Below are 26429 nucleotides of genomic sequence, written 5' to 3' on the forward strand. Positions count from 1 at the left end.
CTGTGCGCATAAAAGAAATCTGAGAATGAACCAACTAGCCCCACAACGTATATTAGGCAGCTAAGGCTATCATAATTCAAGCGCGAGGTTGGCAAAATGGTGACGCACTTGGAAAAATGGGCCTTTGACCCTTTCCCTCGCGCAGTCTGGAACTCGTTGCAGTGGAGCTCCTCTGGCTCGGCTGCTCTTCGCATTTAAACTCAAATCAAACTGCCATCATCATTAAAACTGTTTACCCTTTGTCACTCGAATTTCGATGCCGGCGAAATTCTAGCAGCTCGTGTACTGTGCGATGCCAGTGCACGTTAAAGAACCCCAGGTGGTCGAACTTTCCGGAGCCCTTCACTACGGCGTCCCTCATAGCCTGAGTTGCTTCGGGACGTCACACCTTCATAAACCATAAACCTTTGTCAGTTATCTCAGGCGTCAACAAGAACGTGCACCTCCCGACATATGTTGAAAAGGAAAACGAAGATGTGTGTGCCGCATCCATTTGTACTTCTTACCCAAAGTTAAATCATTAGCTTGGCAATCAAAGTTAAACCATTAGCTTGGCTCCAATTTATCTTCTTTTGGCTCTCCTCACTGAACCCCGGCCTATCCCCCGTGGTGGGTATGTCATGCCACTAAGGCAACAACAACTTTTGCTCCCTTTTTCACGAAACGACTCCCACCGTCGCGTAGCTAAAAACTGCTTCAGAAATGTAGGATAATAGTTCAGAAAGCATAGTTGGGATAGCATAGTTGGGAATGCACGCGAGAAGCAATTTACCTCAACTACAGCCAACGACTTTTTGGCACGCCCAAGTACGCCGGCACCAAACATCTTTGTAGAATACAGTTTCATCTCCTACATACACCAGCCAAACTTTACCTATACCGGTACACTTCCACACCTCAGTGCCCAAACTGTCCACACACATATGCCGACATAGAACACTGCCTTACACAGTGTCACGCAGCCTTCCAGTCCCCCGCCTATCCTTTCCCCCCACCCCCACCGTGGCCCGTCTGGCTCGCCTCCCTGGATCTGAGACTGCAAAGTGCCCTCGTCGCCTTGGCCCAGGATGTACTGAACGCCTAACAGAAAGGATGTTCGAATAAAAATGCCACACCACCACGCACCAGGGTTAAAAGAAATAACACTTAAACGTGTACACAGTGTGCGCCGTTTAGGCCACAGTAGACGAGGGCTTCGGTTTATTTCGACCACCTGTGACGCTTCAACAAGCGCTAGGCTCACAAACAGCACAAGCGCAATCGATTCTGCACTTGACGTTTATCCAGAAGCCAGGATGCGATCCTGATAGCTCGCGCCCAGCAGCTGAGCTCGGTAGCCAACTGAACCACCGCAGCGGGTATGCTCGTACGTACGTACGTCACAGCAAATCAGCAAACAATGCACCAGAGCATGTGAATCCATGCCCTTTGCGGATTAGCCCCTGCACCTCGTTGTGTAATTATTATAAAAAAATGACTTTAGTAGAGCTCATTCCTCGAAACTTGAATTACACGTCACTGCGTACGATTGTTTAGTGTTTAACAGCTGGCTTCTCAGCGGAAGTACTGTTAGCTTGGTGTCAGAAATGGTACAACAGGTGTGTCTCTCACTGGCGCTAGATGGCGGTGTGCCCAGCATGGCGTGCGTTTACGTGCGGCTTCGTAAGCATACTTACCTGGTGTCGGGTCTCCGGCGATCACTCAGGTCGGGGCCCCGTGTTGAGGCCTTCCATTGCACTGCGGTTGGCTGAAGCACGCCACTTCCCCTAATCGGGGCAGATGGGACATGCAATTTTTGGTAGTGGGGCTTGGCGTACGCGCCGGCCCCTGCCATGTTGAAATCAAAAGAAAGATTAAGAAACATATGAATGCGGCGACTCAACCAGCTAGCGACTGTATTGTAATATCGTCATGCAAAGGGGAGGGGAAGAGAAATACATGCTTCCTCGATAGATGTGTGCGTGCATCGGAATTTCAATGCACGTGCAGGTTGCTGGTGTGTTTACGTATGACGGGTTCACGGGATGCCGCCTGGTTAAGTGGGGCTATAGTAGGATACAACTTAAAAAATAAGCAGCAGTTGCTAACACTGGGCCGCGGCGTCCTGTATTACTCCGCTGGCCGACCGTAAACGAAGTCAGTTTTTTAATGCTCGACTATCTTAAACAAGCCACGTATCAAAACCCTAGAGGCTATAATTTATTTGTCGCGAAAGGAACACTACGCGAGTCGCCGAGCCATTTCGCGGAGCTGCCGAAAAATCATACCACGCATGCGCGAGGAGCAGTGACGTCACACGGCGCACAGCTGGCGCGCCGCCGCCGTAGCTGCGCGGGTGACTCAGAGGTGCCGTCGCCGCGCTCGCCAGTTGCGCATGCGCAGTAGCGGCGCATAGCTATAGCGTGCCGGGGGCCGCCGCCGCGCGCTCTCCATCGCCTCTCTCTCTCTCCTCGTTGCTTTCGCAATCCTCCAGGTTTAACCAGAGCTAAAGCACTGCCAGTTTTTTTTCTTGTGATCAGCTTATTATTTAAGTATACAAGAAAAGTTTCAACAACGTACTACTTTTTCGTCGGGAAGGAATTCTGTGCGGTGGTCTTGATTGTGGGCGGAGCTTCACTGCAGACTTAAGTTGTATCCGACTATAGACATCCACCTCTAGCGTCCACTTCTGTGCATCTAAAATTCTTCTTCGCCCACACTGCAAGAAACTGGAATAACTTGTCCGCCGAAGCTGTTACTCACCCTGTCCCGAGTCCTCCTAGTCAGTGATCACAAAACTAATTAAATTACGTATTAGCCCACCCTCATGTAATGCCCAATGAGGGCCCTTGTGTTATCCATAAAAATAAAAGAATTTCGGAGTTACTGCTAGTTACAGCTCAGTACCGACGAGCGAAGAGGCGCTGTTGCAATACCTTTTCTTGTTTCTTTTTCAGCAGCTCGCTCGAGAAACCGCCCTGCGAGCGTTTCGCCGTGGTTCTAGGAAACAAATGCGCACACAAAACAAATTTCGTGCGACACGCTCCAGTCACGTTCCCACGCGAAGCTCACTTTCTGGCCATCAAACTACGAGCTGCCACGTGACCTCAAGCGATAACCCAATTAACCCGCACACCTCTGCGGCATCATGAACCGCCCTCCTCTAGAACAAATCTAAAAAAAAAACACATTATCAATGCACTCTCACCGGCACGCGCTGCGGACCACTCTCCCAGCGAAAGATGGCTTCCCCGCAGCAGGCGACAACCGTGCGGCGAAGCGCACCCGGTCCCGCGCGGGAGCGTGGGAACGTTGGGTCGGGACCGCCCCCACCTCACCGTTCCCACGCTCGCCGTTGGGGAGTGCGTTCTCCCCAGAGACTCCGGCGGCCAACTACAAAAGGCACGGCACGCGCCCTCTCTGCTCCATTCGTGCTCCCGTTCGAGCTTCATTGAGGGGCTTTAGTTCGAACTGCTAGCGGCAACCCCTGTCGGTCATCTGCGCCACACTCCTCCCGCGCCGGCGTAAACGGCGCCCGTCGACCGTCCTGCGGAGCGAGTTCTTCGCTCTCTCACAGAGGGCGCTTCCTAGGCTAGACGGCGGGCGCACACATCGCGCTGTCGACGTGGTCGCCTGGTCCAGATGACTCCGAATCGGGCAGTCCGGGTGCTCGCAGTGGCAGCGGTGTTCCTGGACGTTTCGAACGCCCGTCCGCCGCCCAAGGAGCCTGACCAGAACACGTCTTGTGACTGGAAGCAAAGGTGAATACCCCAAGTTTTGTCACCTCCGTTCATCTTTGCATGCGCCTCTAAAGAATTTCAGATATTGCCCCCCCCCCCCCCCCACTCTTCGCACTTCCTATAATTTCATACTCACCGTATAGTTGTAGACTGGAGATGCACGACCGAACAGTGATATGTGAAACGAAGTAACAGATGCAAAAGCGATGCCGTAAAACGTAAAGGATGCAAAATTTTCAAGTCCCGAAGAGACCATAGGATAAGTGGGAACGAGACCATAACCCACATTCTTTGTGACTGCCCTGCCTACACCACCGAAAGGCAGTCTCTCAGCCGTGCGCTGGAGCGCCTAGATCCGCGCCCTTTCACGGAAATGAAGATTTCAGCCACTGGCCGCGGCGGTCGTCGGCGGAGAAGGCCTGCAAGGCACTGCCCCGCTTCTTGAGAACTTCTGACCTGCACGATAGGCTGTGACTTTAACGAACAGTGGTAGAGGGCTCCGGGTTAATATAGACCACCTGGGGTTCTTTATTATGCGCTGACATCGCACAACACACGGGCGTTTTAGAGCGCAGCTCTTTGGCGTCCGTTCCTGGGTTTCGCGTCGTCGTCGGCCTCGTAACCAGCTCCGCCCCCAATGTCACGCTTTTCAATTGGACGAAATGCTCGTGAGGTCACAGTGCGCGAATTTCAAATGGGGCCAATTGTACTTTGGCTAGTAACCATGCAACCAATCAAAGGGATCGTATAGTGATGCTGCAACTAAGTTGGACTGAGTTTAGTTAATTGATTAATTAATCAATTAGCCTAATTCATATAGAGGAGAATGAAGAGGTCACAAGAAAAGAAAAGACGCGCGCCGCAGCGACAACAGCGTCCGCGGAAGGAGACGCTGCTGAAAAAAAACAGATAAGTACGAAGCCGCGTTCCCTCCACCACCACGCACTTCCCCACTCAGTAAGACGTTGCTCGTTTCATATACGTTGTGTCGAACATCCTAGACAGTTCCAACAATTGACAGGTTAATGACAGAACACGATGGATAGAAATACAATAATATAAATATGAAATAGCCTAATTAACCTTTCTAGTTAGACCGCATAAATCAATAAAACCGAGAACGAAATTGGTCGAGTTAAGGAATCGAACCAGGGTCTCCGGAGTGCGATACGAGCACGCTAGCCACTCCGTAATGCCAGCTGAATGGTTTGGAATGAACAAAGGCGCGTCTAGCTAATACGGCGTCTTCGTTCACTCCCATCTTCCCCCTTTCCCTTACGGCGAGGTGCAGGTGTCCACCCAGATATGCGAGAGAGATACATTTCCTTTCCTCAAAAAATAAATTTACCGTCCAGCAAGGCGTACAGCCGAATTGGCGATGGCGTTCTGTGGACTCCCTGGCAGCGTTGCAAGACGCTGTCGCGTTCCACTCTTACAGGCGAAGCTTAACATGTTAACCACACATCAGTAACACACGCAGACAGCCAATGGACGCGTCATTCGCTGGCAGCACTTGATTCATCATTCACAACCACATTCTTAACGTACGCTCCCTTGCCGCACATGCCAAGGACGTACACCACGATCACATTCTGCGCCATTCCTCTGTAATTTGCTTTGCTGAAACCTGGATGGATCCCGAAGAGCCTCTCGAAATCATAGCTCGAAGAGACCACAACAGAGCGGCGGGAGTCGCTATCTACTTGCGCACAGGTCTCTCTGCAATACCAGTCGAAATGTTTGGCACGTCACATGAAGTTGGCGAACTGTGCGCCGCAAAGTTGCCCAACGGCTTGCTGGTAGTAGCTGCCTACTTCGCCCCTACCGCACTCACGAAAGACGTCGTGCACTTCCTGCAACTCGCATTAACCGTCCATCGATCCACACCGATGTTAGTAGTGGGGGACTTTAATGTTGACATAAAGACAAACAGCAATTTCATAACACTTATGCGGGAGAACATCCCGTTCCTCTCGCTCGTAACGCGTCCCACGGCTGTGACAACCTCGCGAGGCACTTGTATAGATGTCGTCTTTGAGAATCAAGCATTGGTATACCAAGTCGAACATATATCAGTCTATTTCTCCGACCACAAAGCTTCCTTCATGACTGTCAACAACTGTTAGTGGAATCTTTGTTAAAGGAATACGTGTGAAAAATAAAAAAAAAATTCTGTGATAGCGCATACATGTGTTGCTCGATTTCTTTGCCTCAATCTATCGAAAAGGTGAAACAGCTTATTTGCTGCGCTCAAATTTCGCATTAGGAAGTAACGTAATCGTCGGTAATTTTTTGTATTTCGCCTCCATTGAAACTGCCGTCGCGGCCGGGATCTAATCCGAAACCCTGAAATCATCAGCTGAACGCTAGTCACTAAGCCACCGCGGTGGGAGAGATGCGGTAGTTGTACGGCACAAGTGCACTAGAGCCAGCGGTTTAATAAGCAATACAGTAATATAAAGAGGGGCAACTTAGTGATGACTTAAGGTGTAAGAGTTGTAATAGTTGCAGATGTTATTGATGTGCTCTTAGTAAAGCTGATTGCAGAAAAGACATTAGCAGCGCAGACGAATAGAGCGACCATACGTATAAACACGAGGCAGCTGCAGAGTATACAAACGTGTTCATTACTCGTTATTGTGACGTAGCGGAAACTAGAGTAACTTAATTGCTCTTCTTGAACTGAATTATCTGATAAGCTTGCTTGCGCAAGCTGTCTGTTTGTGACCTCACTGCAATAAGTGAATAAAAATTTATTCTTATTCTGAAGAGCACTTAACGATGAAAGAGGCAAAAGTAGAAACGCGAATAGTGATTCTGACCGCTTCATGGTTTAATGTGAATGAGATATATTGGTTTATTGTGCTTAAGAAATGTGAAACTGTGGGAAAAACGAAGAGAAAGTGAAAAAAAAAAAGAATTGTGAAAAGTAGCCAGCTTGAATGGGGGCTGCTTCACCGAGGCTCCTCCGTCACGACGGCTTGGTCACAACTTATGTTCAAAATGTTCTGTGTAAGGGTATGGCTTGTGTGTGTGCGCGCGTGCGTGCGTGCGTGTGTGAGCGTGTGTGGGCGTGCGCGCGCGCGCGCTTGTGTCTGTGTGTGTTTATTAATCACCAAACCATCAGCAGTACGAGAAACTATCGCTGCTGATATTTTTATTATTATTTTGTAACGTAATGATCTTAGAATGCTGTGCAACAGTCGTTTTTATGTTTAATTTCATTGTTTTCCTTGTTGGTTTCTGTCTGTAGCATAATGAGATCCTTCAGGATCACAGTCAACGTTTTCATTTGAGACCTAGTTCATTAATGAATGAGCTCACATTTCCGTAAGAGTTTGTGGAACTGGCTGCTTAATTATTACGAACGCATCGCATCATGATTAACCACCTCTGCATGCGACCGCGTTCTTGACGTGGCGGTAAAAGTCCATGCCCATTACTGTAGGTCGTCCCGCTTATTTCAAAGTTTCCCGTGTGTGAGGTGGTGTCAGGCCAGGAGGGAATATGAGCTATGACGAAAAAAAAGGCTCCGTACGTAGCCGTTTAACTGAAGTAGGACACGTGAACATCGCACCAACCTGCCTCCCGTTCTTCCGAAACAGTGGCCTCGCCCAGTCTTCGGGAGGTGTGCTTCCGGTGTACCTGGACTCCTGCCACTCCGGAACAGTCCGATGGACCCAGCCTCGCGGGGCCCTGCGGATCGTCCTACGCGCCACAGACAGGGGAGCAGAGCATCGCCAGTTCCAGGCCTGCTTTCGGCTCGAAGCCCGCAGTTCGGGGGCGTTGGTGTACCTGGAGACCGCCCAGGGCGACCTCGTGCCGGGACCAGGAGTCCGGGCAAAGTGCGTCCTCTCCCGAGGAGGCTCGGTGGTCGTCTACGCGGTGGCATCGCTCGGGGCGTCCTCGTCGGGGAAGACGATGAAGCGTCATCAGATCACCCTGACGTACACGACGGGCCAGCCCGTGGCGTCGTTCGAGAGACTCGAAGGCTGGGAAGGTGCGTGGCGGGCTTCATGTTCGACTCTGGACGGCATGTGTTAATGTGTGACTCCGAGGTGTTTGCAGATTTTCCTGCTCGAAACGATTTTGTAGCGAGGAGGAAAAGTCGGCCACGAGCATCCATGTTCGTGCAGAATCTATCGGGACTCTATAGTTTTCTCACAAGTGTAGGCTTAAAATATCACCCATGAGTTTTCGCCGTTGGCTGTCAACAGATGGCGCTGGTCGCCGAATGTCCATGAAAGGAGGGCATGACAATCTGACTTGAGATTACCGATATCCCTTAAGAGAAAAGTATACAACAGCTGTATATTACCTGTACTTGCCTATGGGGCAGAAATGTCGAGGCTAACAAAGTGGGTTCAGTTTAAGTTAAGGACAACGCAGCGGGCTATGGAAAGGAAAATGATAGGTGTAACGTTAAGAGACCGGAGGCAGGTGGAGTGGGTGAGAGAACAAACGCGGGTTAATGACATCCTAGCCGAAATCAAGAGGAAGAAATGGGCGTGAGAAGGTATTGTAATGCCAAGGCAAGACCACCGCTGGTCCTTAAGTACAGCGGAGTGGATTCCAAGAGAAGGCAAGCGTAGCAGGGGGCGCCAGAAAGTTAGGTGGACGAATGATATTAAGAAGTTTGCAGGGATGCGGTGGTTGCAGCTGGCAAAGGACAGGGTTAATTAGAGAGACATGGAAGATGCCTTTGCCTTGCAGTGGGCGTAGTCAGGCTGAAGATGATGATGTATATGCTACCACGTGCAAGCTGTAAACGCAGTGGACTTCAATGCATGATAATAGCGTTCCTGATGTGATATACATCACCCATTTTCCTCGCTTCCACTTCAACCATTTCTTTTTTTTTCCTTCTTTTCAGAGTGCCGCCCCTGCACAGAGACAGAGCTGCGCGAGAGATACTGTCTCAGTGACCTCGGTAAGTGTTTTAGCCATTCAAACATCTTTCTTTCGGCGCCTGAAAGGTGCCAATGTTTTTCCGATCCGACTCTCCTGAAGTTTGACTGTCAAGTTTAAGTTTTTTGGACGATAGAGAGGTGTACCAACAAGTATAAAAAATGCATGACATATAGAGGGAGGGGGTGTTAATCCCGCGTGTCGAAAAATGTACGCGATGCATTATTACAGCCCTGTGTGTCGTTGGCGTTGGCAATAATTTCTACTATTCCAGCGTTTTTTTTTTTTACAAATGAAAGATGCGAAAGATGACTCAGTGTCCTTAATAGCGCCACCTACTACATGCAGTCATTGCAGTCAGCGTAAAAATGCAAAATAAACATTTCATTGATTGAGTGATTGACTGATTAATTGATCAATCGATCGATCAATCGATTGATTGATTGATTGATTGATTGATCGATCGATTGAGGGATTGATTGATCGATCGAGGGATTGATTGATTGATTGATTGATTGATTGATTGATTGATTGATTGATTGATTGATTGATTGATTGATTGATTGATTGATTGATTGATTGATTGATTGATTGATTGATTGATTGATTGAATCGATCATTGAAGTACGCTTCATTCTCCCTTTAACTTTGCTGTTTTGGTTCAGTCGCAGAGGCCACGGTGCGGAATGCCACGCTCCACTCGGACAACCGGAGCATCCGTTGGCTGCTCTCGGTGTCGCGCACCCACCGCGGACGGTTGCCCGACTACGTCACCAGGCCTGCCAGGTGTGGATTTCCGAGAGACACGCAGGAGCCTCGCCTCGTCATCGCCAGGTGGCACCTCGGTCGCCCCGTCGTGACGTGTGCACCGAAACTGACCCAGTGGCAACGACTCGAGGCGCAGGGCAGGCTGAAGTGCACGCCTGAAGCCGACGGGGCTGACCAATCGAATACGTGACAAGCACCTGGGAACAGCGACGCTGCAAAGTGATGCCCCGCAACCATGGAGGAAAAAAAAAACTAGGAGGGAGCGTGACGTCATAATCCTGAAGCCTAGTCGTAAAAAATGTAGTGGAAAGCGCTATGGGAAATAGGCCCTCACGTGACAAGGCAGTAGTAGCTCTTAGCCGGATTTCGGTTTCGGTTTCTCGCTGTGTGGCGCTGCGTGGCGCTGCGTTTCTGCGCTACATCTGAGCACGGACGTACACTAAAAAGCACCGCGATCCAAGCTCGTTGGCAGTCTGGTAACCGTGGAGGGCCTATTTGCCATGAGTCAGTGCTCAAAAGGGCCCTCGGCAGCGGCGTCAGAGGAGGATGGCTTGCAAAGGCTGAGCGCGTGACGCAAAGCTCCCTCTTAGTTCTTTTTTTTTTTTGCTCCATGCGCGCAACCCCAGTAGTCAGTTGATGAGCGCGGTGATGTTTATTAGCATCAGGACTATGATGTCAACAGCAAGGAGATTTGTTGATGGTGAACACAGTTACCTACCTAACGATGAACACTGCTCGTGTACACACTGATGAACCAGCTGATGGTCATGGAAATCGTTTTTAATACAAAAGCATTACTTGGCTATGTCCGCGGTTTCGTATCCGCAGAAAGTGGACGCAAAACATTTCCGCGGCCCTGGCGTCATTCGAGTGGTTTATGAGTACTAAAAGAATGATTGAATGCGATAGAGGAAGATAAAATGTCGCTGCGCGTCAAATTTGTTTGATGCGGAGTAATTAGTTAATTGTTAGTGGCGGAAAAGTAGATTAGACGTCGAAATAGCCTCTGACGTTGATATAGTGGGTGGACGTCAACGCAGCCATGGACGTCGAAATTGTGGGAAAATACGCAACCAAGCCGGATGCAGGCTTGAAACAGATTAAAAAGTTATCAATTAACCTTAATTAATCAAAGAAAAAGGTTTGGTTGATGAGGAGTAATTAGAGGCGATTAAAACCACAGGAGTCCCAAGTGAAGTGAAGAGAAGCGACGAGTGTGGAAGAGTCGTCATTGCTTTCGCATTCTCCCGATGCGGGTCGCCGCAGTGACATCTAACGTTTTTTATTAGCACCAGGACTATATTTTCAACAGACTGAAAATCACTCAATGTTTTAAGACTGACACGACAATTACGGGCCCATTTTCTAGTCGTCTGTGGTCGGCTTTGCCACTGCAATCATTGAATCTACATGAATTGTGATGTATAGAAATGTCATACTGTGATAGAACACTTTGCACGAACACTAATTTGGAGAGTGCAGAGCTCGAGTATCTCACGGCGACTGCTCTATAAGAGTGAACAAATACGTGCTGACTGTGATAGAACACCGGAGTGGATCACGCTTGTATACATACATCATTCATTTTAGTCAATGTGTAGTGAAACCTGTTTTCTGACAGCTTTTTCTGCAGCTCCACTGTCCATGTACTTTTGGGGCAGAAATAAATTTATTATTATTATTGAATGCCTTTGTGTATAATCTCTACTAATTTGTAAATATGCTCGAACGAGATGTATCTGCCAGAGCCTGAAAAGGGGTTTGTCTCTGCTAATATCACATTTTTCTTCAGAACATCTGTACCACATAAAATGGCATGCGCTTACATGTATTGGCCGCCGCGGTGGCTCAGTGGCTATGGTGCTCGGCTGCTGACCCGAAAGACGCGGGTTCGATCCCGGCCGCGGCGGTCGAATTTCGATGCAGGCGAAATTCTAGAGGCCCGTGTACTGTGCGATATCAGTGCAGTTTAAAGAACCCCCAGGTGGTCATTCCGGAGCCCTTCACTACTGCGTCCCTCATGGCCTGAGTCGCTTTGGGACGTTAAACCCCATAAACAATAAACCAAAATTATATTTATCTCACTGAACTGTCATGTACTCGTACTAGAGTGTCAATACACTCGACATCCACACGTGCGTAGTTTATACAAGAGTATATGTACAGATAGTCTTTGTATATGAAGTCCAGCACAAGCAATAGCAAGCAAGAAAAAAACTAGTGGCGCAACTGTATGTACACACAAGAACGTTCCCATTCTCGGCTAAGAAAAGCGTTGAAAAGATGCCCGATTCCGAAGTGGCATGCAAATCCATCCAACCACAGTATCTTATGTATATCATCCCCGAGTTCGGATATAAGCACTTGAGGTTGCAACATGACAGTTTGGCAATTCGAGCTGGTGGAAACTCTTTGGACGATTCGGCTTGTTCGCGCAATACCTTAAAATAATATGCAGGCTTTGTAATAGCCATGGTGTTAATCATTTTAATGTTTGTGCTGGGCTAGATTGTTACGTTGAACTGATAATAAATATTCTCTTCTCCTTATGTTTTCCTGATTACTAAAAGAGACACAGATACAAGTTAAAGTTGTCCATAATGACTGATTACTCCGTTCTAAGAAAAAAATAGCTGAGGTTTAGCTCTGGTTAAACCGGCCAAGTTGCGTAAGCAGCGTTGGAGCCTGGTGGAGCGCAGCTGAAACGGTTGCTATGGCAACGGCGCTCCATCTGTTTGACCTCGCTGTGGCTAAAGGTCAACCGTTGGCACCGCCGGGAGCTACGCGACGGCTGGAAACCTGGCGCAGTATTGCTTACGCAATAAACAAAGAGGCTTCCGTCACCGGAAACGCCGCTTTTATAAACTAGAAAACATAAAAAAAATGGAAGGGTTTCGAAGTATTTAAACCGAGTGGATGTGCGAAAGCATGTGTTTGACCTGACTGGCCAATGGTTTTGCTTTGCTGGGTCATCAGCACGTCTGGCGACGATATTAGACTAAGTTTAAGCTCTGATCGAGGTTAAGCTGATCTGATCTGTTCGCGCTGCAGATGGAAGTTGATGAAGATGACGATGAGCAATGCACAGCCCGAGTCCTCGTGCCAGTAAGCCTGAGGACATCATCATCATCACAGCGCGAGAGTGTGTTGCCGTTTAACACGAGGAGTGATCGACTGCGCCGATAGCATAGTGCTCTCGTGCAGTGGCCGGCGAAGCAGATCTGTTCGCGCCGCTGCATAAGAGGACTGTGCTAATCAATAAAGAAAAAACGACGATAGCGTAGTGCTCTCGTGCAGTGTCCAGGGAAGCCGACATGTTCACGCCGCTGCTGGTTGGAATCCCAGTCACGGCAATATTTGTTTTATTTGTTTATTCCAGGTCAAGGTTTCAGCAGTGGTCCGGCTTTTGCAGTCTTGGTCATCAATGTAGAGCTTTCACTCTAAAATGGTATACAGCTAACCGCCACCAGCGGCTGTTTCCACACGTAAACTATACGATCACGTCGCTATAGTAGGATACAACTTTGAAAAAACAGCGGTTACTAACACTGGGCCGCGGTCCGCGGCGTCCTGTATTGCTCCGCTGGCCAGTCGCAACACCGAAATCAGCTTTTTAATGCTTGACTATATCAAACAATCCGCGTATCAAAATTCTAGAGTTCATAATTTTTTTCTTGTGACAAGCTTCTTGTTTACAGGTAACAAGAAACGTTTAAGCGCTGGCCTACTTTAAAACAATGCAATGTCACTAGCTGTTCAAAATTGTATGAGATTGTTCTCATTCTCAGTTTGTGGAATGAGAGACGACAGAAAATGTCTGGAACGCGTGGACCACCCACGGCAGTGACGGAGACATAGAGAACACCTTACAGGAAGCAGCCACCCTCACCCAAAATTACGCACGGACCATCGGGCTGTCTTGCTTCCCAGAGAAGTCCGAACTGCTCCTCATCCGGCCTAAGAACCACCGCTGTCCCCGCTCCCCCGTTGCCATTGAACTGAATGGTGACCGGGTACCTGAGGTTGGCACCCTCCGTGTATTGGGCCTGCACATCCAGAACGATGGCAAAAACACCACTACCCTCAAGAAACTCAAGCAGGTTGTAGGCGCGATATCGCACCTCATCCGCAGGGTTTCGGGGCATCATAGAGGCATGAAGGAGCGCGACCTACGTCGCCTCATTCATGCCTTTGTCCTCAGCCGTGTGCTGTACACTAACCCATACTTACAACTATCCAAACATGGCATAAACGCTTTGGATGCTTTGATTCGCAAGGCATTCAAGGTAGCACTTCATCTTCCCCTCAACACACCCACAGACAGATTACTAGGCCTGGGCCTCCACAACACGATCGGGGAACTGGTGCAGGCCCACAGACAGGTCCAATACATCAGGCTCACACAAACTTCCACAGGTCGGTATATCCTGGACTCCCTCGGAATCAGAATACCCGCCAACGACCCAACCCTCCTCGCCATCCCACGACCCCTTCACCAGGAGCTTCTCATCAGGCCGCTCCCGAGGAATATGCACCCGTCCCACCATGAGCAGCGCCGCAGAGCCCGAGCGAAGGCACTCCATCGAGCGTACGGCTCCGAGCCGGACGCCGTATGGGTGGACGCTGCCTGCACGGGTGATGGTGGCGGTGGTGAAAAGCATTTATTACAGGTTAAACATAGAGAGGTAGTTTTTAAGGAGGCCTCTAGTGCGCCACCCCCCTCACAATACTAGGTGGGGTCCCTATTCCGGGACCCCATTTGACTCTACCGCCGCTCGGGTACGCCGGACCATGGCCTGTTGGGCCGGAAGGTCGTGGCAGCCGAGCAGGGCCGCCTCCCAGTCCTCTCGGGTTGGGTTGGGGTGGGGGGTGAGGGAAGGATTTTTCTGGCACGCCCACACCATATGGTAGGTGTCAGCCACCGCCGTACAGTATGGGCAGAGGCCAGAAAAGGAGGGGTCGAAGTGTTTCATGACTGCCGGGCACAGCAATGTATTTGTAAAAAGACTTATCAGAAGAAGCTCACCTGCTTTTCCCAGCCCCTTGAGGGCGGTCGGGTACTCGCGGTGAGTTCTTGATAGTGATTGACTATATCTTTAAATTTTAAAAGGGTTCGTTGTCCAGATCCGAATCGGTAAGGTCATCGCCAGGGGCCCGGGAAGTGAGTGCGCGGGTGGCTGCGTCTGCAGCCTCGTTACCTGGTAGGCCTTGGTGGCCCGGAGTCCAGACCAAGTAGCGGAGAGTAGGATCTCGGTCCCGTACCGCGTTCCGAAGTATTCGATAAGCTGTGAGGGAGACCCAACCCAGCTCGTAATTTCGACAAGCTCCTTGCGAGTCTGAGAGGATATATTGCGCCTGAGGGTGAAAGGCCGCCAGGGCGATGGCTACCTCCTCAGCGTGAGTTGCGCTGGGAGTTGGTGTATGACCGCGGCCGTGTACCACCCCCCCCCCCTAGAGCGGTGCGGGCCGGCCACGTCTGTATAAAATACACCGTGAAGCGACAGCAGCTGTGGTAGACTCCTCTTCATCCACCCTCCTCACACTACCTCTCCCTTCAGACAGGTCCCCAGAGGCTGCAGAGGAAGCCGCCATTGCACTTGCTATCACTCGCACGGAAGCCCGGTATATTTTAAGTGACTCTAAAACTGCGGTACAAAATTTTGCTCGAGGCCGAGTTCATGTCCCTGCTTTTGACATACTGGACTCGCCCAAAGCACCCCCGCCCCGCCATGTGGAGCTGATATGGGTGCCTGCGCACTCCGGGAATCCCGGAAACGAGGCCGCCAACCTTTTAGCCCGAGGTTCTTTAAACCGGGCTCAGGTGGCCTCGGATCGGGGATTCACGAAGGAGTGCATGCACCCATTCAGTGAGCTGACCCAGGCATACAGAGCCTCACGCCAGCTCTACCCCCGCCCCACCCCTCCCTAAATAACAGACAAGCAACACTCTGGAGCAGATTAGAGACACACACTCTCCCCTCGCCCCTTACCCTACCCCACTATCATCCCTCCTTCCCCACTCCTGCTTGCGTCCTATGCCCAGAACCCTTTGCTTCTTCCCTCCACATCCTTTCCCTCTGCCCGGCGGACCCTCCCCCGCGGGACCTATACTCCGTTTCATACATAGCTGTCAACGCAGCCAAGGCTACGGATACATTTTGCTTGTTTTTTGCAGCAGACTACTTTCGTACCTTTGGCAGCGTTGACAGCTATGTATGAGAACCTCAAGACCTGAGAGGACTGGGAGACCTTGCTGCGCTCGAAGGACCCGGCCGTACAGACCATCGCCACCGGCCGGGCTGCCAGTGTTATGGACCTTAGGAACATAAACACTTGAGTGCAGTGGGGTCGTGCGGGGACCCCGGGGCGTGCCTCGAATTCCTCTTCAAATAAATTTTTTTTTCTCTCTCTCTCGAAATGACAACAAAGTGACCGAAGTACGTCTTTGAAGAAAGGACTGCTAGCCAAAGCAAAACTGTCTTTTCAATGTTTGTGGGCGTTTGCATGCTGCTGAGACTTAAGAAGGATGGATAGGTGGGAAACTTTGCTGTTGTTGTTGTTGTGACTGAGAGAAGGATGAAAAAGAAATTGCACGGGCCTGCCTACTGGCTCGAGCCAAGCCACCACCGCTGCCACGTGCTGATAAAGGAGAGTTAAAAGATTAGAGGAAAGAGAAAAAAAAGGAAAGAAAAGACGCGCGTCGCAGCAACAACTGCGTCCGCCGGAGCGGACGCTGCTGAAAAAACAATAAGCGGCCGAAGCCGCGCTCGCCGAAGCGAGAACAGATGCTCCACTCTCCCTGAAAATAATAGTTCGTTCTTTTGTATTAAGGCGAAAGCCTTTAATGCCTCATCATTGTCGAAAGAAGGTTGTCAGCAGAAGCTTGTGACCACAGGTGTCACGCTTTTGACGGGTGTCCACCGAGAGATGCGAGACAGTTACTGCGTAATTTCCTTTCCTCAAATACAATTTTCATTTTCTTCATTGCGGCCCCTATTTCTTCTTTCACTCCTAGTTCCTCCCTTCCTGTACGGTGCGGTTCAGGTGTCCACCGAGATGACAGAGAATTACTGCGCCATTTCCTTTCCTCAAAAAGCATTGCGTTCAAAGGGCAAGGCATCGCGCCGAACGGGTGGTGGCGTTCACGTTCCACTCCTAAAGGCGGAGCTTAAGCGTCAGTAATTAGCAGTTAATTAACCAAACCAGTATTTAGTCATTAATCAGTAATTTGCCATTACTTAGTAATTAGTACTTAATTATGTGCGACGTCATCCAGTGGTCACGTCGCCAGTGCCACAGAGGCAGTCAAAGTGGTGCGGAAAACGCTTTCGCCTCTACGCACTTTAGACAGTCAAAGTGCCCCGGAATTTTTTTGAACATGCGTTAGCATGTCTTCATATGCTCTACCGCATGCACTGGAACCGAAAACTTGTGTAAGAAATCTTCGCTACGTCTGTAATAGAATGCGGGGAATTTCGCAAACAGATGTCTCCTTTGGTCACAACGCAACGGTATAGACACAGCTTCGCGCTCAACTAGTCTGCGTGCGGAAGTTTTGCGTGTTAACATCCGAGGTAATAATGTTGGGAAGTTGGATGACGTAAAGATTGTTCGAGTGCTGTGTCGCTGTATATTAGCCTCCTTTTGATGAATCAGATATATATGTGTAAGGTGTTCATTATATGTGTAAGGCCGCATGAACTGCGCCTTTGAGTGCTGCGTTCCGTTTTTGGTTTTGTTTTATGCGAAGCATATTACTAGAGCTATAACAGCCCGTCGAGCGCGGCGGTGGAGCTACCATTGACCTTTAGCGTGACCACGTGACACAACGTGACAACATGACGTCACAGCAGAGGAGAGATGGGCTGCCGGCTCGCGCGGTCGGCCGCGGCGGTGGAGGCTCCACATCAGAGGCGCGGCGGCTGACCATGTGACAACATGACGTCACAGCAGAGGAGAGATTGGCTGCCGGCTCGCGCGGTCGGCCGCGGCGGTGGAGGCTCCACATCAGAGGCGCTGCAGCTGATTTGAGCAGCGTCCGCTCCGGCGGACGCAGTTGTTGCTGCGACGCGCGTCTTTTCTTTCCTTTTATGCGAAGCATACTACTTTAGCTACCACTTCAGCCCTTCACCGTGGTTATGCGCCTCCAAATCACGTGATACATGACGTCACACCACGTGACACGATGACGTCACGACAGTAGAGAAACGGGGGCCCACCTCGCGCCGTCGCTGTGGTTGTGCGCCTCCAAATTACGCGACACGATGATGCTTCGCATTCTCCAGGCTTAACAAAGTTAAGCCTCAGCCTTTTTTTCTCTTTCCTCTGCTCATTTAACTCTCCTCTATCTGCACGTGGCAGCGGTGGTGGCTTGGCTCGAGTCAGTAGCAGGCCCGTGCAATTTCCTTTTCATCCTTCTCTCAGTCACAACAACACAACAGCTCTCCGGACAGTCTGACACAGTGTATCTGTTCTCGCTTCGGCGAGCGCGGCTTCGGCCGCTTATGTTTTTAAGCATGAAATGCTTTTAGCTCCCGTTGTCGGCAGTGTGGTGACGTCACGCCGAGACCGAGAGCCATCATCCGGGCACTGAAATCCACTCATCCGGGCACTGAATTCCAGTCATCCGGGCACTGAAATCCACTCATCCGGGCACTGAATTCCAGTCATCCGGGCTCTGAAACGAGAACATCAGGGCACCGTACGAGACTTAACGAGGTTTAACGAGACTCTCTAAGCCCTCCTACGCGACCGGCATGCAAGCGCCGGTTGGTCTCCAAATGAGACAAAAAATAACTGCTGCCAGTGCCTTCTCAATGTTCATCAAGATATCAGTGGAGCTGTGGGTTTGATAATGCACGGAATTATAATTTCCGATTTCTAATAACGCGTGCAAACAGCACATAAATGCCACGTTACACTTCGTTGTCATACGTGATCCGGGGGAGAAGCGCTGCGTTCAAAGGGCAAGGCATCGCGCCGAACGGGTGGTGGCGTTCCTCCCTTCCTTTACAGTGCGGTTCGGGTGTCCACCGAGATGGCAGAGAATTACTGCGCCATTTCCTTTCCTCAAAAAACCTTGCGTTCAAATGGCAAGACATTGCGTTGAACGGGTGGTGGCGTTCCTCCCTTCCTGTACGGTGCGGTTCGGGTGTCCACCGAGATGACATTAGGCCCGTAAACATTTCATGCTTACTCTACTCTCGGTTACGGGAGAGGCAGAGATTTTTATTTGAGCAGCGTCTCCGGCGGACGCAGTTTTGCTGCGACGCGCGTCTTTCCTTTCCTCTCTCTCCTTCCTCTGATCTTTTAACTCTCCTCTATCTGCACGTGGCAGCGGTGGTGGCTTGGCTCGAGCCAGTAGCAGGCCCGTGCAATTTCCTTTTCATCCTTCTCTCAGTCACAACAACACAACAACAGCTCTCCGGGCAGTCCCCTAGAGGGAAAGCTGGCAAGCCGTCTATGGGAGTTTGCATGGAGACCCCACGTGACCACTTCAGCCACCATGGGCGCTCAAAGCATCATGGGGCGGTGAGCTACTTGTTGCGGAACTGCAACTTTTGGCAAAAAATAATAGAAAAATTAAGCTGTTTGATAACTACAAACGTCATAACATTCAATATCTTGTCTAATGATTGCAACAAGCGAGCAGAAAAGCATTTAAGTGCAAAGTTTGCCCAAAATAAGAGACGACTCGCTCTCCGATTGGCCAAGTAATGAACACTATAAAAACTAATATTTCGTAATTAACAGGCGCACTTTTAAAAGTAAATATGTTTTCAGAAAAGATGTTGTTTAATGGCATTTCGGAAAAGTGAAATCTTTTATTGGCGTTGTGTGTCGTCGCGTTTTCACTACTATGGCTTTTGCACACTGCGCTCGCGCGAAAGTCGTCTGCGCACACACAAACAGCGTTTTCGGAATGAAACACCTCAGTAAAGCCACTCCGTGTTCCCGAAAAAAATACGACTGTTCCGCAACAAGTAGCTCACCGCCCCATGATGCTTTGGGCGTCCACGGTGGCTGAAGTGCAGCGCCGCCAGCTTTCCCTCTAGAAACTCTATGGGGCAGTCTGACACAGTAGGGTCATTTCTTTAACCTACACCAGCTACACCAGTGTAGCAAACGTCCAATACCTCCAATGAAGCTTTGCTACACTGGTGTAGCTGGTGTAGGTTAAAGAAATGACCCTAGTGTATCTGTTCTCGCTTCGGCGAGCGCGGCTTCGGCCGCTTATCTGTTTTTTGAGCAGCGTCCGCTCCGGCGGACGCAGTTGTTGCTGCGACGCGCGTCTTTCCTTTCCTCTCTCTCCTTCCTCTGATCTTTTAACTCTCCTCTATCTGCACGTGGCAGCGGTGGTGGCTTGGCTCGAGCCAGTAGCAGGCCCGTGCAATTTCCTTTTCATCCTTCTCTCAGTCACAACAACAGCTCACCGGGCACTTACGAGACGGCCAGGTGTTGGGATGCCGCCTAGAAGCAGGGCTGATTTGAACGAGAAGCGAAAGCTTCAGCGTGCCACAGAGACCGATGAAGAGCGGGATGAACGTCAACCAAGGAAAGCCATGTATTACCAAGCCTAGCCATCAATATGCTTCGCATCTGACTAGGCTTAACCTTAGCTAAGCCTCAGCCATTTTTTTAGCAGCTTTGCGTTGTTAGCCTTTGCGTGCTACCCTGCATATTGTGTATAGGCCAGATTTGTGTATCTGCAGTACCTATCTGCGTCTTGCAGTTTTTATCAGTGCTTTTGTATCAACCCCTTCCAAGTGGGTTGGGGGGGGGGCGCTCTGACGGTACACAATAAACTTCTCTTTGTGTGTTCAGTAGGCCAGGCCATAGGTCGCCACACTGATCATCATGATGATGCACACTGATCATCATGATGATGGCGCAAGGGCATCTACGGCCGAAGAGCGCCTTGACACAAGGTTTTTCTTTTACTCAAGGTGGGGTCAAAGACCCACTTCCCAAGCGTTTCACCCTGAATAAGCCGAGGATCAGGCCAGGAGAAAGCTTGTACCCCTGTATCACCGGTGGGTACCCGGCGGCACTGGGTATCGAACCCCGCTCCTCCCGCATGCAAGGAGGATGCTCAAACGACTAGGCCACTGCTGCGGTGGTCGGCACACTGCCTCATAAGTGCACTCAAGATTCGCCTCACTCACACCGACATCCGTGAGCACGTGCGAGTGGAGGGGGGTGTGGGCGGAGAAGAGTATGGGTGGAGAGTGGATTTGAGGCATGAGCTGCTAAAAAAATTTCATTTGCCTCTGTACGCATGCCAAGGTTACCGGATACATTGGCATTTACAAGAAGACATGATACTAAGCATGTATGATAAGCCAATTAAAGAGGTACTATAAACATCTTTAAGTCATTAAGAACCCCAGGTGGTCGAAATATCTGGAACCCTTCACTACGGCGTCCCTCATAGCCTGAGTCGCTTTGGGACGTTAAACCCCATAAACTAAACCAAACCTAAACATCTTTAAGTAACAGGAATTTCTCGTGGGCGATGCAAAACAGGATAGCATACATATTGACAGAAAAGAGTAAAGGAAATAATTTGACACGGAAAAAAAGACCTTAGCGCCAGTTTTCCCTCACTGGTTATGGTGCTCGGCTGCTGACCCGAAAGACGCGGGCACGATCCCGGCCGCCGCGGACGAATTTCGATGGAGGCGAAATTCTAGAGGTCCGTGTGTCGAAATTTCCGGAGCTCTTCACTACGGCGTCTCTCATAGCCGCTTTGGGACGTTAAATCCGATAAACTAAACCAAACCTAAAAAACAAAACAAGAGTATCGTTGTTTGCAGAAATGAATGGGCATGACCATTGCCGGAGAGTCTTCCGCAGCAAAGGAAAAGCGTTCCTCATACAAAAAAAAAAATTTCAGTGGCTTTAGGTGTGGTTAAGCCTGGATATACAAACGAAAAGCTTCAGTTACGCTTGGATTGACGTCATGGCTGTCGCAGTTCGCGCACAATGGACTGGGAGCACCACGTTAACTGTGGAGGCGTTCGGCCGTCCACACAATGCCTGTACGGAAGCGGAGGAGGAGCCGCACGTGTATTGAATACGGTGCTGTCTTAGAAGGTTGCTTTAGAGACATGTACTGTGGCGTCCATTCCTTTCGGGTGTACACCAAGATATGAGCGACAGTCATTTCATTTCCTTAAAACCAATTTTCATTTCATTTCATTTTCCTTAAGGTCCTTACGGCGCGGTTCAGGTATCCACCGAGATATGATAGAGACAGGCTTGGTTTCCTTTCCTTGAAACCAATTTTCTTTTCATTTTCCTTCCCTTTTACGGCGCGGTTCGGGTGTCCACCGATATGAGTGTTTCCTGGCGCACTATTTCTTTCTTTTATTTATTTTTTTTAACTTCTATTTTGTTTCTTTCATTTCTTTTTTATTCTCGTTTCCGTGCTTTTCATTTTTTTTACAGAGTCGGCGGCCACCTGCGCTGCGCGTGACGTCGCTCGGTTTCGCGCATGCGCCTAAGTGGCAAATCTGGCCTCCGGCTCGCACGAAGCGCGGTGTCGACTAGTCTAGTAAAGCTTTCCACTCCAAAACTGATCAGCTCCCGTCGGAAACGGCCGAGAATTGGCCACACAGCACGGCGTTGAAATTCTAGTTCACTATAGTTGAAAGCCACCAGCGACCGCGGCTGCGCCATAAACTAAACAGACCCGAAACAATTAACACACGAGCAAAACGGCCGCTGGGGAAGCGGCCGCGAGAGACGAAGCACGAAATGCCCTGCCCACGGAATCCCGCACTGCAACGTGCCGATCAGACTCCGGGAGCGGGCAGTTCGGACAGGTACGCGTATGTACATAAGAGAAGTTTATTTGGACTCTCGATCAAAAAATTCAGGGGGCACTTTGGCTCTCTAAAGTGCTGCAAGGCGAAAGCCTTTCCTGGCGCACTGTTTGTTTTTATTTACTTTTCTATTTTTCATATTTTTATTTTTGCTCCTTTTCTTGTTTTCTTGTTTTTTATTTTTATTTTAATATCTATTTTTATTTTGTTTTTATTTTTGATTATTTTCTTATTTTTATTCTTTTACTTTATTCCTTTTATTCATTTTATGAAACCTATGCATTCACTAGATGCGCCTTTATTCATGCTGGAACCTTGGGCCTTCGTGGCGGAGTGGTAGCGTTTCCTCTTCAAATGCCAAAGGCCCTGGTTCGATTCCCACCCTCGGCGCAGTTTCTTTTAAAGCAGTGACGCCGAAAGACGGACAAATCTGCCGACATTCCTGTCGACGCGTCTGTCGATATTCCTGCCGACGCGTCTGCTAACGACAGTATGAGGCATTAAAGGCTTTCGCCTTAAAAGGGACATCCGTCCCTCTACAAAAACAAAGATACACAGCCGCAACTGATGTCGCCCTATGCACACACACTCACAGGGAACGTAAGTGTACTCATGCCTGCGAAGATGTGAATGGTGAGTGGCTGCAAGCGAATGCGTGTAGTTGGTTGGTTTAGGAGGGATTTACGTCCCAAAGCGACTCCGGTTATGAGAGACACCATAGTGAAGGTCACTAAAAATTTCGATCACCTGGGGTTTTTTAACGCGCTCTGACATTGCACAGTACATGGGCCTCGAATTTGTTTTGTTGTTGTTAGTGGCTATTTATTGGTAACAAAAATTGAACAGATCTTGCAAGCCGCGGCGTCTGCCATCGAAACTTGAAGCACCCGAGCTGCGGCTATCGGGAATAAAATGAGAGGGAGAAGACAGACAGAAGGAAAGGAAAGGGGAGCGATAGAAGAAAGGATAGGGGTAGGGCAGCAGTAGGTTGGTCGGTTAGTTGGTTTTCGAGGAAAGGAAATGGCGCAGTATCTACCACACACATCTCGGCGGACACCCGAACCGCGCCGTAAGGGAAGGCAGGAAGGTGGGAGAGAAAGAAGAAAGAGAGAAGGAGGTGCCGTAGTGGAGGTCTCCAGAATAATTTCGACCACCTGGGGATCTTTAAAGGCCGATTCACACGACGGTCCGTTCGCCCGCGGCCCGCGCACTACGTGTTCATGCGTCATTTAGAGAGTTTTAGCTGAGCGTTTTTACGGCCAGCGGAGCGGAGCGGACGAGCGCGGACGCCACTGCGCATGCGCAGTGCGCTGGGGCGGCGAGCGCGTTTACGGCGCCCCGCTGGGAGGCCTTCCTCAGCGGAGCGCGCGAGCGTGCGTAAGCGCGCGCGGGCGTGTATGGGTATTCAAGATGGCGGCCGCCAGCACGACCGCTGGCAACGCTGTTTCGTCGGTTACGACCGCGGCGCAGGCCCGTTTGCAAGCCAAGAAGCCTCGCAAATGCTTTACTCCATATGAAGACATTTGTATTCTGCGGGAAGTAGCAGCAATGAGGCCTTTTGGCGACGAGATTAAATGGATATTAGTGATCACGAACCTGAAGAAAGTGATCAACAGAGACCTCACGCTGCGTGGTGTGAAGGACAGGGTTGATCTTCTTCTGGGATACTGGAGGCAACAGGATACGAAGAATTTGAAGAAGTAAGTTCTGTTTGCGTATACTGCTAAAACAGTTGTACACTATCGTTCACTTGTTTATGAGACGTGTGTATTTTGCCATATTCAGGTCGGGCACGGAAGAGGAATACGCGGAAAAGGAACAGATCCTGCAGGATTTGTCAGATTATGCCCGCACTGTTAACTATGAGCCCCGAATATTTCCGCGAAGCGGGGGCATTGTTGTTTAGCAGAAAGAGGCAGCAACTGGCAAGCAACTGCACTACCTCCGTGAAGAGGACCGCGATTGACGCGGGAACAAGTAGCAGTAATTCGGCGCAGGAAGAGGCTCCTTACTGCAGCGATTCTGCGGCGGTGGCTTCCCAGAGTTGCGTGTTAGGAGCAGTGGATGGTAAGTTTTGACATGTGTGGGTCCGTGTCGCGTGTTTGTGCTTTTGATCTTCGGCACGGAAATTAGAAAATGCATGCAGAACTTGGAACATGTTATGGGTGTTCTCGCGCTATGCGTTTCTACAAATGAACCACTGCAATACGAAATGTAACTAATAATGTAGAAAAAGAACGCACAAAAGGGTTAAGGTTTCTTATAATAGTTTTAAGTGTACTTCAGTTAATGCCTGATTAACAAGAGCTAACTTGCCCTCAATAAGTCAAAGCAATCATGTCAGCAGATTGAAGTTCTTATTTCAATAAATAATGTACACTGTAAAACCGATCCATGAAACTATCTCCTTTTCAACTGGTTACGCTACTAGACAAAGGCATGTTCCATATCAGCCGCGTAGTAACTGTTATATGTATTCCTTTTCTCCAAGAATGGTGACTGACTAGAATAACCTAAGTTACCTGAAGTGCTGCAGTCGTCACTATTATTTGCTTCCATCATTCGATGGCATGTAGGAAATGGATATTTTTCTTTTTATGCTTTAACTTGTCAATTTTTACTTGTTTTGTCATTGCACTGTCTGGTGTATTGTTATTTTTCCCCATCTCGTTAAAATTCCAAAATGTGGGATTTCAGTATCTACGAACAAATAAAATAATTCCTAGATTGTTACTACTGTAGATTGGCAAGATATTTAAAAGTAAAAATATATACCCCAATACTAATAGAAAGTAAGCCAGCTTAAGGCAGTGGTTCAGAAGGCGACATGTAATGATCATACTTACTATCAATCAACTTGGCGGCACCTTGTGCATTATCGATAGTGAAAAAAAGCGCACTGGAGCCTGAAATGCACATTTAGGGACAGCAGAGGACCCATGTGTTATTCAGAATGTTGGCCGCTTATACGCACGTTGACAACACGACACAGCAATGCAAGTGATTGTAATTATGGTATTGATTAGCCTTCAGTTTATTTACAAAGCATGAGAGGAGGAGGCTCAAAAGGACCTCCTGTACAGGATTTGATAAATAAAAAGTAACAACAACCCCTGCCTTTAATTATAAAAACTACATAAATGCTCAAAATACGCATTGATTAGAGCGAACAAGCAGGATCATTGTTTTAATTTAACCCTGAGAATACAGATAAAAATATATGCATGAACAAGAGCAGTGGTAATTTGATAAGCAAAACAAAGTCTGGATTGCAACAATAACAATGCAGTACTCAACATGAAATGCAATATAATACTGAGAAGGAAAATTATTATGACATCCGTAGATCTTATTCTCGACTGCTGAGGCTTGTAAAAATTAATAGTCAGATGTGAGTGTTTATTTTCACATGGATCCAGTTGCGGGAAAAGGTGCTATCGGACTGACTGCTATGTTTTTCTCTCTCTCCATTTTTTTTCTTTGTTGATGCATTAGAGTCACAATCTCCTGCTGCTCAGGCCCTCCTCAGCATATACAACCCAGATCCTCCAGTAACCCCATCTGCTGCTGCTTCTGATGGAGAGGTTGACCAGGAAGAGCAAGCTTCTCAATCAGCAAATGACCATCAGCCGCTGCCCCAAGTCTCTGCAGGACAGCCACACCAGCAGTCGACGACTGTGACTGGACAAGATCTGCGCCAACCTGCAGCTAGGCGACAACTCCTGCCTCTCATTACTACAGGCGAGATTTCAAGAACTGTTTATGCATTCACATGCGTAGTCAGTGTCAAAAATCTCTGGATAGCTAACAAGGAAATTTATAGACATTGCCTGCACATTGTTCAACAACTACAATAATTCCAGTACCACAGATTACTGGCATTAGTTTCTTTTTCCTCGGCACAAATGTAGTCTTGTCTTGGTGGATAGTAAGGAAGCAACCATATAGTTTGCTCACACATCCAGAGACATTTTTTCTGAACTCTGCAAGATAGAATGACGTCCACAGAGCTAAAAACACAAGCTTTAAAGCCGCCTTTAGTGTTTATGCATTTAGCACTGAAGAGACATTTCAAGAGAAACTCTGTTCTTTCTTTCTTTTCTCATATTTTCAGACACAGACAAAGAGGTGACTGGGGTAAAGGTGATGACAGAACACCTAACAAAAGCTCCAACCCCTTACACAATTTTTTTATAAAACAAGATAA

General features: G+C 49.0%; 1 protein-coding gene and 1 non-coding gene across 2 annotated transcripts; both read left to right on the plus strand.

Moving 5' to 3' along the window:
* The first annotated feature begins 1668 nt into the window (after positions 1 to 1668).
* Positions 1669 to 1830, plus strand: LOC149347710 (U1 spliceosomal RNA). Its single transcript, XR_016282591.1, has one exon. It is a non-coding gene; the product is annotated as a U1 spliceosomal RNA (small nuclear RNA).
* Positions 1831 to 3221: 1391 nt separating this feature from the next.
* Positions 3222 to 9585, plus strand: LOC149347711 (meteorin-like protein). Its single transcript, XM_089541629.1, has 5 exons — positions 3222 to 3341; positions 3571 to 3740; positions 7325 to 7719; positions 8593 to 8649; positions 9293 to 9585. The coding sequence occupies exons 1-5, from the start codon at positions 3222 to 3224 to the stop codon at positions 9583 to 9585; spliced, it is 1035 nt and encodes a 344-aa protein (XP_089397755.1).
* Positions 9586 to 26429: the final 16844 nt, after the last annotated feature.

The sequence above is a fragment of the Amblyomma mixtum genome, chromosome 4 (genome assembly GCF_055824585.1).
Source record: "Amblyomma mixtum isolate Tamu chromosome 4, ASM5582458v1, whole genome shotgun sequence".
Classification (NCBI taxonomy): Eukaryota; Metazoa; Arthropoda; class Arachnida; order Ixodida; family Ixodidae; genus Amblyomma; species Amblyomma mixtum.